General features: G+C 48.0%; 2 protein-coding genes across 3 annotated transcripts in view; both read right to left on the bottom strand.

Annotated features, from left to right (window-relative positions):
* Positions 1 to 3,661: 3,661 nt before the first annotated feature.
* Positions 3,662 to 12,631, bottom strand: Catip (ciliogenesis associated TTC17 interacting protein). Of its 2 annotated transcripts, XM_020173365.2 has the most exons (10): positions 12,408 to 12,631; positions 12,132 to 12,224; positions 11,683 to 11,883; positions 11,310 to 11,365; positions 10,572 to 10,658; positions 10,233 to 10,400; positions 9,020 to 9,144; positions 7,869 to 7,945; positions 7,431 to 7,519; positions 3,662 to 7,294 (listed from the first exon to the last, which is right to left on the bottom strand). In XM_020173365.2, exons 1-10 carry the CDS (start codon positions 12,430 to 12,432, stop codon positions 7,004 to 7,006), a joined length of 1,212 nt encoding a protein of 403 aa, XP_020028954.2. In that variant the 5' UTR covers positions 12,433 to 12,631; the 3' UTR covers positions 3,662 to 7,003. The 2 variants fall into 2 exon arrangements, with proteins under 2 accessions (XP_020028954.2, XP_073927815.1); XM_074071714.1 differs by having other exon boundaries at positions 3,662 to 7,519.
* A 1,802-nt stretch (positions 12,632 to 14,433) lies between these two features.
* The window catches only part of Pnkd (PNKD metallo-beta-lactamase domain containing), a 68,138-nt gene continuing 63,751 nt past the window's right edge, over positions 14,434 to 18,820 (bottom strand). Inside the window, exon 10 of the mRNA XM_074071708.1 lies at positions 14,434 to 14,978. Within this exon, the coding sequence (XP_073927809.1) occupies positions 14,913 to 14,978 (66 nt within the window). The 3' untranslated portion in view covers positions 14,434 to 14,912. The remainder of the gene's footprint in view (positions 14,979 to 18,820) is intronic.

The raw sequence follows: 18,820 nt of genomic DNA, 5'->3' as shown, positions 1-18,820 counted from the left end.
TGAAAGCAAGTGAAGCTGGAAGATTGATGCATGCTCCTCGCAACCTGGTTCACAGTCACCTCGTTAACATAAACCCAGGTGTGGTTGAAAGGGACAGACGAGTAATTAGAAAAGACTCCCTTGCCTCTTGCCACCTTGAAAGTCACAGATTTTTAGTAGCTCTGTCCCCTGAACATCACAGTATGAGAGACCAAATATACATCTTTCTTTTTATTTTTCTTTCTCTTTCTTTCTGTCTTTTTCTACCTTTCTCCCTCCTTCCTTCCTTCCTTTCCTTCCTTCCCTCCCTCCCTCCTCCTTCCTTCCTTCCTTCCTTCCTTCCTTCCTTCCTTCCTTCCTTCCTTCCTTCGTAAAGCAGGAGAGTTTATTGAGATAGAAAAACATAAAGTGGAAGAGTAGAGCCCCCCCAAGAGAGAGTGCCCAAAACTTTCCCTTTCAAAAAACAAAATTACAAATTAAAAAAACCAAAAAAACAAAAAAACTTGTCCTTTAGGTGATTGGCATACTGTGCAGGGGAAAAGAGGCCTGGGTCAGTAACAACTTTCAGAGGCTGAGGGCTGGTTGCCAGAGAAACCAAATCTGTGATTGGAAGACTGAAATCTGTAGCCTGTCCTCCACCTGCAAAGAGGGGAGAAGGGCTGGAGATTGATTTAATCAACAATTCCTATAGGATGGGACCTCATCATGTCGGGTTTCTGGGAGCTTCTAGGTTGATGACACATTGAGTGGTAAGAGGCACTGACGCTCCCTTCTATGCCACATGGTGCCTGGCCCTGTGTACTCCTGCTGGGTGTTCCCAAGTTGTATCCTTTATAATAAACCAGTAACCGTAAATAAAGCGTTTCTCTGAGTTCTGTGAGTCACGAATCACTGACCCTGAGAACCTCCAATTATTAGCCAAATTAGACAGAAGGGTGTGTAACTTAGGGACCCACTACTTGGAACTGGCCTCGGAAATGGTGGCGTGGAGGGGTCAGGGGATGGTGGCGGTGGTGGAGTCTTGTGGTACTGAGTCCTTTACTCAGTGCTAACTCCAGGAAGTTAAGAGTTGGAATTGAGTTACATCACAGGATAGCATGTTAAGTTTTTCCATCAGTCTGAAAAAAAAGCTGACAGAAACAACTTAAGGGAGGAAGAATTCATTTTTTCTTTTTAATTTATTAGGATGTACTTGTGGTAGAGGGGGAGTCATTGTACAATTCCAAATAGGCTTATGTTGTACATTGACTAGATCACTGGCCCTCATCCCATTCAAAGCAACTGCAAGAGGCTTCTGTGTTCTATTTCATATAAGTTTATGAAGTCCACCAACCATATTCCCTCACCTTCATCTCCTTCATTCACCCTCCCCTATTTTACAGTCCTGTCTTTTGTTATTAATATTTAAGGTGATGTTCAAAGAGGTGATGTTCTCAATGTACCCCCCTGTGAGTATACTTTATTTTGGTCCATTCACCCCCTTCCATTACTCTCCCTTACCTCCCACCCCCATTTTTCCACTGCTTTCAATACATATCCTTATATCCTCTACCTTCACAGATGCTGTTTTGTGATATTGTGACACTCTGTCATTCTCTTAGGATTTATTTTGCCTCATGGTTTCAGAGGTTTCAGTCCCCCATGGAGAGGGGAAAGTGTGGAGATGTAGAGAGGCTCACATCTTGGTGACCAAGAGGCAGAGAGAGACATACAGACATACAGACAGATGCTCGTGCACGTGCATACAGGGGCTGGGGGGAGAGTCTACACTCTGAGCTTTCCCCTTTTGTTCCATCTGGGCCCCCATCTTCTGGGATGACATCTCCCACATTCAGGGCAGGTCTCCGCCTTTTTTTACTCCCCTCTGAAAACGCCCCAGAGCAATGCTTTCCTAATCTCCTAGGCAACTCTCAATCTAATTAAGTTGAGGCAGGTTGTTGTGGCTCACACCTGTAATCCTAGCTACTCAGGAGGCAGAGATCAGGAGGATTGTGGTTTAAAGCCAGCCAGGGCAAATAGTTCAAGAGACTCTATCTCGAAAATACCTATCACAAAGAAAGGGCTGGTGGAGTGGCCCAAGGTGAAGACCCTGAGTTCAAACCCCAGTCTACAAAAAAAAAAAAAAAAAAAAATCAAGTTGAGAAACCAAATTGAAGCATTTCAGACATCGAGAGAGAGATGGCTCTGATTTCCACAGAGAAATGGAGAGTTGTTTGTTGTGGGAAACCCACCCATGTGGTGTCAGAGTACTGAGGGTAAGGAGACAGGATTTGTCTTAGGCAGGTTCTCAGCCGTCAAATCACAGCTGGGATGTTCCCATGTTGAATTAAAACTTTTATTTTTTGGAGGGGGAGCGGTTTGGCACCGGTGGTGGGTGGTAGGTGGTGGGGAAAGAGGTAGGAGGATGAATACAGTGCAAATAGTGTGTATACATGTATGTAAAAGCAAAAATGATACCTGTTGAAACTGTTCCAGGAACCAGGGGGAGGGGAGATGAAGGAGAGCTGTGGAGGGCTTGAATTCAAGTATGATATATTTGATACATTGTAAGAACTTTGAAAATGCTACAGTGTACCCCACCCAGTGCAACAATAAAAACAAAACTTTTATTTTGGGGGATCCTGGGGCTTGAACTCAGGGTCTCACACTGCTAGGCAGGTGTGAGCTACCGGCACCTACCCCCCCAATTTTTTTTTTTTGTGGTACTGAGGTTTGAACTCAGGGCCTCATGCTTGCTAGGCAGGACTTTTGAACCAAAAACTTTAGATGATGGGAAGCTGCCAGCCCAGGCAAATAGTTCTCGAGATCCCATCTCCAAACTAACCAGAGCAAAAGGGGCTGGAGATTGGCTCAATTGGAAGAGTGCCTGCTTTGCACTGAGTTCAAACCCCAGTTCCACCAAAAAAAGTCCAAATAAAAAATGTTTACTTTATGAAAGTCCCCATGAAGATGATGAAAAATTGAGACACGGGCTTCAATAAAATGTTTTCAAATCACATATATGGCAAAGTATTTAAAATATGTCTCTTAAACTCATCAGTATAAAAAAAGCCAACTAAAATGGACAAAAATCACGAACAGTCAATTCATCAAGAAGGATGTCCAGATGGAAATAAATGCATGAGGTATTCACAGTCATTACCTTTTAGGAATATGCAAATTAAAATCCTAACAGAACTCTGTTGCTGATTTGAACTCTGGAAAACAGTTTGCAAATTTCTTTTTTTGGCAGCACTGCGGTTTGAACTCAGGACCTCATGCTTGCTAGGCAGGCGCTCTTACTGTTTGAACCACTCCCCAGCTTTTGTGTGTGTGTGTGTGTGTGTGTGTGTGTGTGTGTGTGTGTGCGTGCGTGCTGGGTATTTTTGAGACAGGGTCTCAAGAACTATTTCCCAAGCTGGCTTCGAACCTCGATCCTCCCGATCTCTGCCTTCTGAGTAGCTAGGGTTAAGGTGTGAGCCACTAGCACCCGGCTGCAAATTTCTTTAAAAACTAAGCATGTGGGGCTAAGGATAGCTTACTCGTAGAGTGCTTGGCATACCCTGGGTTCCACCTCCAGCATAGATTAAAAAAAACTAAACATGCAACACCCAGTAACAGCACTGCTGGGCACCTTCCCTGGAGAATGACTTATGCTCACATACAAATCTGTACACCAATTTTTATAGCAGCTTTATTTACAACAGCCCAAACTGGACACAACACAGATGTCTTTCAACAGATGAGTGGTTAATCAACCCGTGATACATCCACACCACAGAAAATACGCCTCCGTGTTTATCCCAGAAAAATGAAAACTCATGTCCACATAAAACCTGTGCGAATGTTTACGGCAGCATTATTTGTAATAACTTCAAACTGGAACCATTCCAGATATCCATCAACAGGTGGCTGCCTAACACGCCGTGGTACATACATATCAGGATTGCTGCTCAGCTAGTGCTGGGGTGCAGGTGGCTCACCCCTGTAATCCTAGCTACTTGGGAGGCTCAGATCCGGAGGATCATGATTTGAGCCCAGCCCTGGGCAAATAGTTCTAGATACCATATATATATATATATATATATAAATTTATATATATATATATATATATATATAAATCACAAAAAAAGAGCTGACAGAGTGACTCAAATGGTAAGAGCACCTGCCTAGCAAACATGAAGCCATGAGTTCAAACCCCAGTACCACCAAAAAAAAAAAAAAAAAATCCAGAGCAAAATAGATTGGAGGTGTGGCTCAAGCAATAGAACACCTGCTTTGCAAGCACAAAGCCATGAGTTCAAAAAACCCAAGTCCCCCAAAAAGAAAGAAGGGGAAAAATAGAAAGAACAAAGTATTGACACATATGCTATCTTGGACAAATCGTTAGGGAATTATGCTGAATGAAAAAGTCAGTCTCGAAGGTTACCTGTGGAGAGCCCAGTTCTTGAGGTACTGAGGTTTGAACTCACTTCTACCACTTGAGGTACTCCCCCAGCCCTTTTTGCTTTTAGTTATTTTTCAAATAGGGTCTCTGGTCTATGCTGGGGCCAGCCTGGTTTGGAATCCTCCTGCTTCCTGCCTAGCTGGGGTGACAGTCACACACCACTGGGCACAGGTGAGACCTCAGTCCTTGCCAGCACTGATGTCACCTCACGAGAGACCCTGAAGCAGAAAATACAGCTAACCCTGCCTGGACACACAGAAACTATGAAATAATCTGTGTTTAAAACAAACAAACAACAACAACAACAAAAGGATAAACTGGGCACAAACTCATGCCTGTAATCCTAGCTACTCAGGAGGCAGAGATCAGGAGGATCAAGGTTTGAGGCCAGCCCAGGCAAATAGTCTTCGAGAACCTATCTCAAAATACTCAACACAAAAAAGGGCTGGTGGAGTGACTCAGAAGTAGAGCTTCTGCTATGTAAGCATAAAGTCCTGAGTTCAAACCCCAGCCTCCCACTAAAAGGATAGATGGGCTGGAGGCACATATACAAAAAGGATACAAACTGTATTACTATATTTAAGTAACATGTCTTGCAGTGATAAAGTTTTGGAGCTGAAGATCAGATCAGGGCGGCTGGGGGTTAGAGATGGGTGAGGATGCAGATGACTTGCGGATTCTTTCAGTGTTAAGACTGTTCAGTTTCTTGAGCATTGTGGTGGATGCAGAAACCAGGTATGACAAATTTGAACAGAAATCAATGTACCCACAAATGGGCATAAGAAAAGGTGGGAGCCGGTCAGTGTTGGCTCATACCTGTAATCCTAGTTACTTGGGAAACTGAGATCAGGAGGATTGCAGTTCAAGACCATTCTGGGCAAACAGTTCATGAGACCCTCATCTCCAAAATAACTAGAGCAAAATGGACTGGAGTGGCTCAAGTGGTAGAGTGACTGCTTTGCAAGTGTGAAGCTCTGAGTTCAAACCCTAGTTCCACCAAAAAAAAAGTATGACACCTGAAAATGATCAATGAGATTGTGTCAATGTCAATATCCTGGTTGTAGCAAAACAGGGATGGCAACAGACATCTGAACCCCAGTGTCCAAAGCAGCATTATTTACAGTGGCCAAAGGCAGAAATGACCCGAGTGGACGTGAACTCAACATGGAATGTACATGCAATGGATTACTATTCAGCCTCAACAAGAAACAAAGTTCAGACACATTCTGCAATGTAGACTAACCTGGAATAGCCAGACACAGATGACCACCAATTGTATAACTTCATTTACAGGAAGCCTCCAGTCCTGCCCTGAGTTCAATCCCCAGTAAGACCCTCTTATAGAGCTTTTGCTAGGGTTTGAATACGTCCCCCCAAAAGTAGGTGTTGGAAGTGTTTAGGCTATGCGGCCCCACCATCATGAATGGATTAATACCGATTATAAAAGGGCTTGAGGCTGCAAGTTTCATCTCTCTCCCTCTCTCCCTCCCTCCCCTTCTTCTACCATGGGTTGACTTAGCAAGAAGACCCTTGTCAGAAGCAGTAGGGCTGGGTTACTGGCACACGCCAGTAATCCTAGCTACTCAGGAGGCAACAATCAGGAGGATTGAGGTTTGGGGCCTGTCTGGGGAAGTTCATGGCACCCCGTTTCAACCAATGAAAGCTGAGTGTGAGAGGCCTGGCCAGAGAGAACTCTTCAAGGTCACCTCAAGTGCTGGTTCTCCCTGCAGTCGTTTTTGGTGATTCCTTGGTCCTGGACAGTCAGTTAGCCAGCTAGCCAGCCACACTCCTCACTCAGCCTTGTAGCTACAGCTCCTAGGATGCGCCGGGGTCCAGAGCTGCTCAGAGACCCTCCTCTCCCAGCTTCAGGCCCAACTGGAAGCATGGATGGAGCACAGAGCCTGCACCCTCGTTACCAGCAGCCTCAAGGGAGCTTGCTTAATAGCCCACCGCCCGCAGATTCAAGCCACTGGCCAGAACGGACAGTAAGCAAGGAGCCTAAAGAAGGAGACATCCCCCGTCCTTTTTTTTTTTTTTCCCTCCAGAGTGGGTGACTGGGGAAACCCCGTGCACACCCCTGCGTGTCGTTGGAACACAGAGGACCTGGAGCCCAAGAATGCTGAGCAAGGCCTGGAGTGGACCACGTGCCTCCCACACCCTCCTCCTACGTTCCTTTTCTGGGGATGGGGAGGAGGGTTATGCTTAGTGTAATCTGTAACGATTCTGAGTGTCAAGCCCTGCATCCCTGCTACCTAGTGACTCAGACTGTGGGCTCGAAAGTCCAGGTTCGAATTCATCTTCCCTACTCTAAGAGTTACTTGGCCTTTATTTTCCTATCTGTAAAATGGGGATAATGGTGAAACTAGCGTCTAGGAAGAAAGGCTCGCTCCATAAACGAAGTTAACGGTTCCTATTTTTGACTCAAGGCACAAGACGAGGGCCCGGGACAGTCCCTGCTGGTACAGAAGGGCCGCGGGAAGACCCCGTTTATTCCCACAAGAGCCGCAGCCGGAACGCGCGTCCGCCCCCGGTGCGTCCGGTCCGCGTCTGGTCTCGGGGTGGCTCAGCCCCGACGCCCCCGCTTCCTGCCCGGCCCGCCTAATCCGCTCCGAACTCGTAGTCATAGGTATAGTCGTCGTCGTCGTCGTCGTCGTCGTCGTCGCCGCCGTTCTCCTCCGGGTCCAGCGAGCGGAAAGGACTGGGCCGGTGGGAGGAGCGCAGGGCGGGGGACGGCGAGCGGTGCGCGGCGAAGGAACCGAAATACTCGGCGGCGAAGGTGACCACGTCTTGGGGCTGGCGCAGCAGCAGGAAGAGCAGGAAGTCCGACACCAGCGCCTGGGCCTCGGGGTGCTGCCGCAGGTAGCGGGTGTGGCTGAGGCGGTACTCCTCCTGGCGGGGCACGGGGTGGTCCTGAGCCCTCGCCGGGGACCCCGAGGTCCCCAGGGGTGCGCATTTCAGTCGGGCACAGAGACAGCAGTAACCGGGAAATAATGGGCGCCCCAGGCCGGCTGCAGCCGCGTCTCACCTTCCGCTCCAGGAACCTGGAGTAGAGCTCCATGTCCTCCTCCCACAGCAGGGGCTTCTTCTCAAACGTGGGTGGAGGCTCAGTCTCATCTGGGTGAAGGGAGTCAGGCCGCTTACCCCACCCCACGGTCTTCCCCCACCCCACGATCTTCCCCCACCCCACGATCTTTCTCCGTGGGATCCCGGGACAGCCAAGGAGAAGGTTGAGTTCAGACCCCCCGGATTTTGCCCAAGGTGGAGAGTTGCCTCAAGGGGTCCTCGCAAGAGGTCTGACCCAACTGCCGTGGGTCAGGTGCAGGAAGGCAGTTTCCCATCTGATTCCAGGCTCCTGACCCATTTGTAGCACAGTGGGTCCTGTGCAAACCCCGGAAGGCCCCAGGTTTCACCCACTTCCCCTTTCCTCTCCCACCAGCTGGGCCTCAGGCTTGGGCTGACTCACCCTTTTCCCTCAAGACTGGCATTTTGGTGATAATACAGCACCCTGAGGAGCCCACCTGGATTCTCTTAGCCAGGTGCCTGGAGTGCAATGCAGAAGGGAGAGTGAGTCTTTCCAGACTCCCTGGTAGGAACTGAATTGTGCCAAGCACAATGAGTTGTACCTCAAACCCCTGTTGTTGATGGGATTTGGGAGATAGGGCCTTTAAGAAGGTGATTAAAGGGCTGGTGGATTAAGGTGATTAAGTGGTAGAGCACCTGCCTAGCAAATGCTGCAAAAGAAAACAAAAATTTCAAGAATGTGATTAAGGTTAAATGAGGTCATAAGGGTGGGGCCCTAATTAGTTAGATTGGTGTCCTTCCTTATGGGAAGATAGGCCAGAGAGCTGTCGAAATCTACTTGCATATAGAAAAAAGGGCATAGCCAAAAGGGGCCATCTATAAGCCAGGATGAGAGGCCTCATCAGAAACCAACCCTGTGCTGGGTGCTGGTGGCTCACACCTGTAATCCTAGTTACTCAGAAGGCAGAGATCAAGAGGATCACGATTCAAAGCCAGCCAGAGTATCTCAAAAAAACCCATCACCAAAAAGGGTTGGTGGAGTGGCTAAAGGTGTAGGCCCTGAGTTCAAATCCCGGCACTGCAAAACAAAACAAAAACCCTGCTGGCACCTTGACCTTGGCTTTCTAGCCTCCACAATTGTGAAGAAGCAAACTTCTGTTTGCTTTTGTTATTTAAGCCACCCAGCCTGTAGTATTTTGTTATGGTAGCTGAGCTGACTAAGATATAACAACCTTAGTTGTCCCTTTTGAGAGCCACCCTGGGAACCTCTGTTTATTTGCCTCTCATCTTTTGAGTTCCTGGGTCATATTCCACATAATGGCACAGGGCTTGACAAGTAGCAGGCCCCTGCTTAGAAAAAATTAAAAAAAAAAAAATGCCTGCAATCCCAGCACTCAGGCGGAGAGGCAGGAGGATTGTAAGTTTGGGGCCATTTGGGCTACATGGTGAAACCCTTCCTTCAAAATAAATAAATAAAAGCAAATATCAACTCTTTGTGGCCAAGACCAGCTTGACTCCACTTTGTCCCACCCTATCGTTGAGCACGATCCGTGGACGTGACACTCCCCCCACCCCCTGCCCATCAGTGCTCACCCATCAGAGAGCAAGTAGAACTGCCAGGACGAGGGGATGCCCTCATCCGACTGTACAGCCTGCTCCACGATGAACACTTCGGCCTCCTGGTGGCCCACCTGGATCGTCTGGAAGCCCAGGGCTTGCTGTAGAAGCCAAATCGGACAGAGGGTGCTAAGCTGCATGTCCACCAAGGTCTCGGCCCCCTCCCTCTGGCCCTGTCCTCACACCTTCATCCCTTGTTCATCAGTGATAAGCAATCCTTGACTGTTCAGTCCCTCAGGAGCCATAAAATTTGAGCTGCACCCCCACGTTCAGTTGGGGCCCCTTATAGAGAGCCAGCTACAGCTTGTCCCTGTCCACCCCCAAGCCATCCTAACAACCAGTGCTTCTAGTGGGCAGATTCCATTATAGGGACTAGTATGGGGAGACAACTGGGGACGGGGGCTACTGGGCCCAGTTGTGGGAGGTAGCAAGAGTCTGAGGGGTGAGACTCAACTGAGATTTGTGGTGGTCTCAGGCTCGTGCCATTGTTGCAGTGAAAATTTAACCCCTGTTCATGGCTGTCGCCACACAGAGCTAATATTCAACAGGTGTCTGAAGAAAGAGGGAGCTGGCTGTGCAGCTTATTGTGTTTGTGAAGGACAAGTCTAGAATGTAGGTTACAAAGTCAAAGATGAATCAGCCCCCACGTGTCTTACTGGGATTATTGAGTGTTCAAAGGTAAATCTCTGAAGCACATGGTGCAGGAGATCCTAGGAATGGTACCACATTTTATCCAAAATAAACAAAAATGAACTCCCTTCAGGAGTGGCATTTGAATTTCCCATAGTGAAACGATGATACATCTTTGGGCTGGGTATGTAGCTCAGTGGCAGAGCACTTGCTTAGCATGTGCAAGGCCCCGGATAATGTGTCTTTAAGACAGCCATTCACTGTATTTTCTTCCCACTACATTTTTCATGGACTGACTGATGCTAAATGCGTTGTCTCCCTTTACTGCCCCCACCTTTTGATCCCTCTCACTAATTTCACCTGGACACATTTAATCCTTTCTCTGACCATCCAGTTCTTGCTTTCTCCTGTCCTAGGCTGTCTCACTGTCATCCTCCTGATTTATCCCCACCTTATTCGCGCTTCCACTCCAAAGCTATCTTCTCTCCCATCTCAGTACCCTTCGTGTCCCCTCCAGTTTGTCCCCAGACCACGTCCCCTGCACAGGGAGACCCCTCACGTAGGTGCAATAGCCGAGTTTGCCCTCAATGTCGAAGGCCAGGAAGCGGGCATCACTGGGTACTGTCCGGCGCCAGGCCATCACTCTCAGCAGCACCAGGTTGGCAGCTTCAGAGAGGAAGCCCGCAGTTGAGTGCCAGGAGAATACAGACGTGCTAGTCTTCATTTCCTGTTCAGGACAGATGAGAGTCAGGGACCTGGAGCCAGGAAGGGGCCTAGAGGGTGGGCAAGCAGGGTGTGGGACATGGGTCCTTGGGCAGTCCTTGGTCTAGGCTCCTGGCCCTGCTTATGGTTCTGAGGAGGTTGTGGAGAATGGTTCAAACTCAGTTCTCGGCCTTACCTCACCCTCCCTGACGCTCCTGGTCACGACCAGCTGCTCGTCCTTCTTCAGCAAGCTTGTCTTCCGTTCCATGGGGAGGACGAAGAACTAAGGGCCAGCGCATGAATCGGGGATCAGGGACTTGTTCCCTACACTGCTACCAGGTCACCTGCTCATTCTTCTTCATAAAGGAAAAACTGAGGCTTAACTTTTTGATGTTAAAACGGATGAAGAAAGCCTTCATATGTAGACAAGCTCAGGATTAGCTGTTGTGGTGTGGAGGACAATAAGGCTAAGCTGTGCGCTTCACAGCATGGGTTTAAAACTTGGGAATGAGCTGGGTATGGTGGTGCATGTCTGTGATCCCAGCACTCAGGAGGCTGAGGCAGGAGGCCAGAGGCCAGCCTGGTCTATACAGTATTACCTTGTCTCAAGACAAACAAACAAAACCCCAGAAAACAAAAACAGCCACTGAAACTTGGGAACAGACTCTATGGGAAGGCTGTAAGCACAAACCATTTCCAATGTGTTGACAGTTCACAGCCACATGACCGTGAAGTTAGTGAAGTGGCTGGGACTGGGGCGAGGGACACAGAAGAGTTTGGAGGCCAAATGGTGACAGGTCAAGGGCAAAGGCTAGCCCACATGGCCCCAGGGAGTCCCCTGGCTCTCAGGCTGGAGGACCGGGTAGGCCAGGTGTCCTGGATGGAGTGTTCTGGAGTTGTATGTGGGTGGGGGTGGCAGACCCATAGCAGGTACCTTGATGAATTCTTGACTGTGTTGTTCCATGAGCTCCAATTTTCTGGAGACATAGCCTGGCGTACAGGGAGGCAAACACTGATGTCACAGGAGACACAGGTCTGACATGGAAGGAAGGGAGGGTAGTGACCCAGGCTTGAAGACTAGGTGTGATATGGCCACTGAAAAACTACACAGTGGGTCAGAGCTATACTTGTCCTTGTCTGTGGCCATGAGTGACCTCCCTGGTCCCCTTCCCTGTGCCTCATACTGGCCCAAGACAAGTGAAGGGCTAGGTCCTGAGTAATGATCGGGGGGAGGGGGAGGGCGGGGCAGGGAGGAGGGGAGAGGAACACTGTGACAGGCAGTGGGCAGCAGGCAGCAGGGACTCTACCCAGGAGGGAGTTTCCGCTGAGCGTTTTGTCCAGGAAGCCTCGGCTAAAGGCGTGCACAATGAGGCAGTGAGACATGATACCCAGTTCATCCTTATACTTCCCTGTCTGCACCTCAATGGTCAACTCTCCCTGAGGCTCCCCGGAGTCCGAGACAATGGCCAGGGTCTCAGAGAAGAACAGCATTTGCAGCTCCTCCTCAGCTGGGGTAGGGCAAGGAAGCTGGATCAGCCCCGGCTCCAGGCCCAGCACTCTGAACCGGACACCAGCCGCCCTCCCATGACTTGCATCTCTAAGCTGGCTCTGCCTCCCCCTCCTTGGAATTAGCAAATAAGGACCGACCCTCTTCCCTATCCCTTCAAAGAACATCAACAGATATGGGCCAGTCTAGGCTTTCTGTTTTGTTTCCTCCCTAGGCCTGCACTTTCCTCTCCATGCTGTCTGGACTCACTGAGGGAGTTGAGGAAGTCAATGGCCTCAGCATTGGCCTTTGGGAGTGGCTGAAGCTCCCGGACTGGGGACTGTTGGTCCTTGGCTTTGAGGCCTACAGAGAGAGGAGAGGCTAAGACAACAGACCCTGGGGAGAAGGCAGGGGATGGGGGCAGGAGCACTCCAGTCCTGGCCAATTCCGAAGAGTTCAATCTGCCAAGACCACCCCACCCACCAAGTAGGTTATGAGGGAGAAGAGCTCCCCACCCCTTTCCAGAACAGTAGCCCCCTTTCCCACCTGTGGAGTAACTTTTGGAAGACATGTCTTCAGCTAGGCAGTCTGTATCCAGCTGTCTCCATGACGACAGGAAGCTAGCCACTGCCTCTTAAAGGGCTATCAACCCACTTCACTTCACCCAGACCTTGGAGCTAAATCCTGACAGCAGGTTCTGGGTCTCAGCCCAAGCCTGAGATGTTGTCCAGCAGGGAGCGCATTTGCCATTCTTAAGAGGCTGGGGAAGAACTGAGTCATTAGAATGACCCTAGAACTCACAGCTTATGCTTGGCATGGTGGTCACACCTGTAATCTCAAAACTTGGGAGGCTAAGGCAGAAGGGTCATGAGTTTGAGGCTAGCCTCGGCTATCTATCAAGACCCTGTCTTAGAAAAGGAAAGAAAAAAAAAAAGCCCTGGTCCAGGGTCACGCATAACCTCACAGGCATAGAATCCAACTTGATGTTGCCAGCTGGAGTACTAAAATGGATGGTCCCCAGTTTACAATGGCTCAACTTGCCATGTTTGACTTTATGATGGTGGCAAAGCCATGTGCATCCAGAGGAAAGCATATCGCAGTTCCTGGGCCAGTGATGCAGCATGTGACCATCTGCAGCCAGCCACAGCTCCTAGTCAGCCCAGTGACTGTGCAGGAGGAACGACTTATACTCTACAGAGGACTGTGCTGCTCAGCTGTGATGCTTGATAGGTTAGGTGTGCATTTTCAACTTACAATTGTCAATTTAGGATGGGTTTATTGGAATGTAACCCCACCGCAAGCAACAATAATAGTGACAGCAATTATAGTCATAACAAACCCTTAGAGCATTGTTTTTGTTTTTGTTTTTTTTTCTTTTTTATGGTACTGAGTTTGAACTCAGGGCCTCCTACTTGTTAGGCAGCCACTCTACCCCTTGAGGTATGCCTGTAGCCCTTTTTGCTTTAGTTATTTTTCAAATAGGGTCTCACTTTTATGCCTGGGGCCAGCCTGGACCGGCATCCTCCTAGTCACACTTCCCAGGTAGCTGGGATGACAGGCATGCCCTGCCATGCCAGCTTTTATTGGATGAGATGAGTCTCCAGAAGTTTTTGTCGGAGATGTCCAACATCCTCTGATCTCCACCTCCTGATAGTTAGGATTACGGGTGTGATCCTGTTTGGCCACCTCACCTGGCCAAAACGTTGGTCTTACGATGTTGTTATTTTGTTTTGATTCTATTTATTGTTTTTTGAGACAGTGTGTTGCTATTATGAATCCAAGGCTGACCTTGAACTTTTGATTCTCTTGCCTTAGCCTCCTAAGTGCTAGGATTACAGTTATATACCACTACACCTGGTGAGATTCTAATTTAAATCGGGCAGTTGGTTTTGACTTATAATTTTGTTAATGCCATGTGGGATTGTAATTATAACATTAAAGATAAGAAACAAGGAGTTGAGTGTACTGGTATACATCTGTAGTTCCAGCACTCAGGAGGTTCACGTGGAAGGAACAAAAGTCAAGGCCAGGCTGGAGGCATGGCTCAAATGGTAGAGTGATGGTCTAAGAAGTGTGAAGCCATGAGTCCTACCAAAAAAAAAAAAAGAGTTCAAGACCAGCTTCAGCTACATAGCAAACCAAGTTCGAGGCCAGTCTGAGCTCAAGCAAGACCCCAAATGAAAGAAAAAGAAAAGAAAACAAAAACATTCAAAGACCTGAAGATTTACTATATTTACGTTTATTAATTTTGTTTTGTTAGTACTGGGGTTTGAACCCAGGGCCTCACTCTTGTTAGGCAGGCACTCTACCACTTGAGCTACTCCACCATCTCTTTTGTGAAGGGCTTTTTTGAGATAGGGTCTCGTGAACTATTTACCCAGGATGGCTTCATACCACATCCGCTCTCTGCCTCTCAAATAGCTAGGAATACAGGAGTGAGCCACTGGTAACCAACTTCATTTTTTTTTTTATTAAAAATTTTTATTTTGCGGTGCTGGGGACTGAACCCAGCACCTCATACATGCTAGGCAAGTACTCTACTGCTGTGTTACACCCAGCCATGAAAATTAATTTTTAAAGCCAATGTGAATTCTCAGTCACCCTTTCTCTGTACATAAGTCACTGTGAGTGGATTAAGAAAACTCGAAGATGCTTTGGAAAGTAGTTTGGTGTTTCCTCAAAACATCAAATGTACAGCAGCTGGGTATGGTGGCAAATGCCTGTAATCCTAGCACTCGAAAGACTGAGGTAGGAAGATTGTGAGTTCGAAGCCATCCTGGGCTACACAGCAAGACCCTGTTTCAAAATTTAAAAAGTTAAATGTGGAGTTACTATATGCTAAACAATTCCACTCCTAGGTAGATACCCAAGAGAACTGAATACACAGGTCCACCCAAAAACTTGCACACAAATAATCATAGCATTGTTTATAACAGCCAAAGAATAGAAACAACCTAACTGACCAGTAATTTCCATACAATGGAAATTGTTTGACTACACAAAGGATAACAGTAGTTTTGCTTTTTTTCTTTTTCTTGAGATGAAGTCCTGCTATGTTGTCCAGGCTGGCCTCCAACTCCTGAGTTGCTGACTCCCAGCTTGTGCCACTGTGCCCAGCTAGAAATGAAATAGTAATGACTACATGAATGAGACTTGAAAACATTGAGCAAAAGAAACTAGTCACAAAGACCACATATGATTCCATCTGTATGCAATGTCCGAAACAGGCAAATCTGTGGAGACAAAGTAATTAGTGGTTGCCTGGTGTCGGGGTGCGTGGGGCGTGGAGGCAAGGAGTGATGTCAAATAGCCTCAGGGTTTCTTTCTGGAATAAGGAAAATGTTCTAAAATTAGATTGTGGTGATGGTCATAAAACTGTATATACTAAAAACTACGGAGTTGTATAAAAGGGTGAAGTTTGTGTTGAGTGAATTATAGCTCAATAAAACTATTCATAAAAAAATACAGGATTAAACTGAAAGCAAAAAATAAAACACAAGGGCTGGGGATGTGGGGATGTAGCTTAGTGGTGCACCCTTCCTGGGTTCCATCCCCAGCACCACACACATACACACACACACACACACACACACACACACACACACACACACACATGGGGCGGGGGGGGGGTGGGAGGCGGAGGATGGGGAGAGGGAGAGATGCACAGATGCACACATGTCCTATTCTTTCACCTTCTCCTCCCCTGCTGTTTTCCAGGACTCCTGGCCTGTGGGAAATTGACTTTCCTGGTCCTCTGCCCTTTGCACTTTCTCCCCTCCTCTTCTGCTGCTGGTTGGGCAGGCCCCTCTAGCTGCATAGGGCCTCCACTCCCCCACACCCGCCTGTCCTCACAGGCTCCTCACATTCCAGGGCCCATGTTTTCTACTCTCTTATCTCTCCTCACCCCAAATTTTTTTCTCCTTGATTCTGGCTGTTTCCTGGCTGCTAGTGTCAGAAAGAGTTTGTCCAAGTAGCTTGCAGAAGGACTGACATACAGTTTGCTAGTTTGTGTGTGTGTGTGTGTGTGTGTGTGTGTGGTGGTGGTTGTGGTGCTGGGATGGAACCCGGGGCCTCAAGCATGCTGGGTCATAGTTTGCTCTTTCTGAAATGTCTTGTGAGCTCTATTAAGGAGCGCAGGCAGTGCTCCTTAGGCCAGGGCAAGCACATGCTGGAGAAGGCTAGCGGGATGGAGCTGGGTGGGTTGGCCTCTCTCTGCTGTGTGACAGACAGGCTCTGGCTGCTGCCATCTGGCACCTACTCACCAACAACTACCAACCTAGTGAGTGTTCACATAGTGGGGAATCAGGCATGGTGTACCCAACTATAATCCCAGCACTGGGATTACATGCTGAATGCTATAGGTATTAACATATTGAGTCTCACAATAAGCTTGTAAGGTAGGTACCATTATCATCCTCATTTGACAGATGAGAAACTCAGGTGCAGAAAGATGAAGTGACCTTCCCAGTCCATACACAGAAAGTGTGGGCCCTAGCCCAGATGGGGCCTCCAAAGTCCCTGATCTTAAATACTTTCTATTGCCCTGGTGGGCTGTCCTGTGATTAATAAGTCAGAGGAAGAGGACACTACTTTTCAAGTGAATGCCTCTGTGCATCTCATTTAGTTCCTGCCACTCCAGAATGAGGTTCAGTGACAAAGAGTCACCCGTCCAGTGTTGCAGGAGGCCAGGCAGAACCTAACTTTGTATCTGGATCGTCCAACTTCAAGTCCTCTTTTTCCCACTTGGTCCCACAGTTGCCCTGAGGCTGGGGCTTATGAGCCATCAGTATGAGGCTCCTACCTGCTTTCAAAGCCTCCATCAGTGGCAGGGCTCTGGAGGCCTAACCTATCCTGAGCACACATGCCACACAGGGCTTTCACCTTTTCTACACCTTCCCCTCTCTGTTCTGCTCTGGAATGCTTAAGGCTGCCTACTTTCCCTGCTCCCTTCTCCTTTTCTATTCTCAAAGACAAATAGCCTGTAAACCAGGAAAAAAAAAGCAAACCAAAAATGCACTGTTTGCTGGTTATTTTTTAAACTACGTATTATTCAAACCCCTCTGAGGCCATGTCCACCTCCATTTCTTCCGTGTAATTAATCATAGTGCCAGAAATGTGATGTAGCATTTTTCAAAGTGGCTTCATATGCCTCTTCCCTGCTTGGTGAAGATTTATGATTTTGCTGTGTGGCATCATTTCAGGACCCCTGTTCCTTTAGGGACCACCCCCCACCCCTTTCAGTTCGGTGTGGTTCAGTTGGGATTCATACAGCTCGTCCAGGTGTGGTCATATGACCTGACCAGACCAATTAGAGAACCCCATTCCCCTAACCCCTATGATTGGTTCAGGGTTGGGCACATGACCCAAGGTAGACCAAAGAAACTCCATCCCTGAACTGCAGGAAGTTCTGTTAGGTCTAGTGCACTAGTAGCCTATTAGGCTGCAACTTCTAGAGACCATCTTGCCACTGCAGTGGGAAAATCTGTCAAAGAATAATACCATACACACACAAACAACAAAACAAAACAACAAAAACAGAGCTCAACGAAGATCCTCTTTGAATCCCTGGATCCATCCCTGCCTGAAGCCACCATGATGTAACTCTGTACTTTTCAATTTCATGGGTGCTACCCAAACAGGATGCTGTTCATCTCACAGGCTCTCCTTTTGTTTTAAGTTACTTTGTGTTGAGTATTTGTCACATGTACCTAAAAGGATTCTGAGTTAGGTATGGTGGTTCAAACTTGTTATCCTAGCTACTTGGGAGGTGGAGTTCAGAAAGATCATTGTTCAAGGCCAGCCAGGGCAAAAAGTTACAGATACCTCATCTCAGCCAATGGTTCAGTGTGTGGGGTGCAACTGTCATCCCAGCTACAAGAGAAGGCATAAATAGGAGGCTGGCCCAGGCTGGCTGGGGCATAAAGTGAGACCCTATCTAAAAAATAACCAATACCAAAAGGGCTGGAAGCATGGCTCAAATGGTACTGCACCTGTGTGAGGCCCTAGTTCAATCTCTGTAGTACCAAGGGCCATTGACACCTGCTGTCCTGCAAGCAAAAACAAATGGTCTAGTTGTGACTGGGCAGTGCCATGGCGCTCTAGGAAATACACATTTTCATCCATTGTTCAGAACAGATGGCATAGCTGGATCATCCAAGGTCTGGGAAAATTCCTCACCAATGCTTCTCCTCTTCCTCGTTATTTTGAGACAGGCTCTTGCTATCTATGTGCCTTAGGCTAGCCTTGAACCTACAATTCTCCTTTTTTGTGTGTATGGTACTGGGGCTTGAACTCAGGGCCTTCACCTTGAGCCACTCCACCAGCCCTATTTTCGTGAAGAGTTTTTCGAGATAGGGTCTCTTGAACTATTTGCCCAGGCTGGTTTCCAACTGCAGTCCTCCTGAGTTAGGATTATAGGTATGAGCCACCGATGCCCGGCTACAATTCTCCTTCTTGAAGCTGATCATTCCTAGAGTGACCTGGTCCTGAGGCTCATCCACCAAGACAGCAGTGACCCAGACATCAGAGCACAGAACCTCCCTTCCTCAGGTAGGTGGAGACCATGGTCTATCTGCCATACCTAAGAGGGGAGGCTAAACTGTGGCCAGGAGGGAAAACCTTCCTAGGCTGGCCTGAGAAAGTATGCCACTGAGACTGCCATTGAGACTGCCATTGAGACAGTGCTTCCTGGACTTCAGCCGTACCAGGGCCATCTTTAGTTTTGCCACAGCCAAGTGTCACCTTCACTTTATATTTTCCCATTTCAATAAATGTCTTTAGTTACTTTCAGGAACTAAAAAGCAGTCTCACTTGTGGAAAATAAACATTGACCCCCAAAGATAAATACCAAAAAATCAAAACAGTATTGTTAAAGTTTAACTAGAGACAGATACTCAACTAAGGCATGGACCTGGAGTGTGCAAGTAAAAATAGGCTAGTGTCAAGGTCATGCCCGTCAC

The sequence above is a fragment of the Castor canadensis genome, chromosome 4, assembly GCF_047511655.1.
Source record: "Castor canadensis chromosome 4, mCasCan1.hap1v2, whole genome shotgun sequence".
Classification (NCBI taxonomy): domain Eukaryota; kingdom Metazoa; phylum Chordata; class Mammalia; order Rodentia; family Castoridae; genus Castor; species Castor canadensis.
Note: the sequence above shows the minus strand (reverse complement) of the source record. Positions and strands in the feature narration are given on the sequence as shown.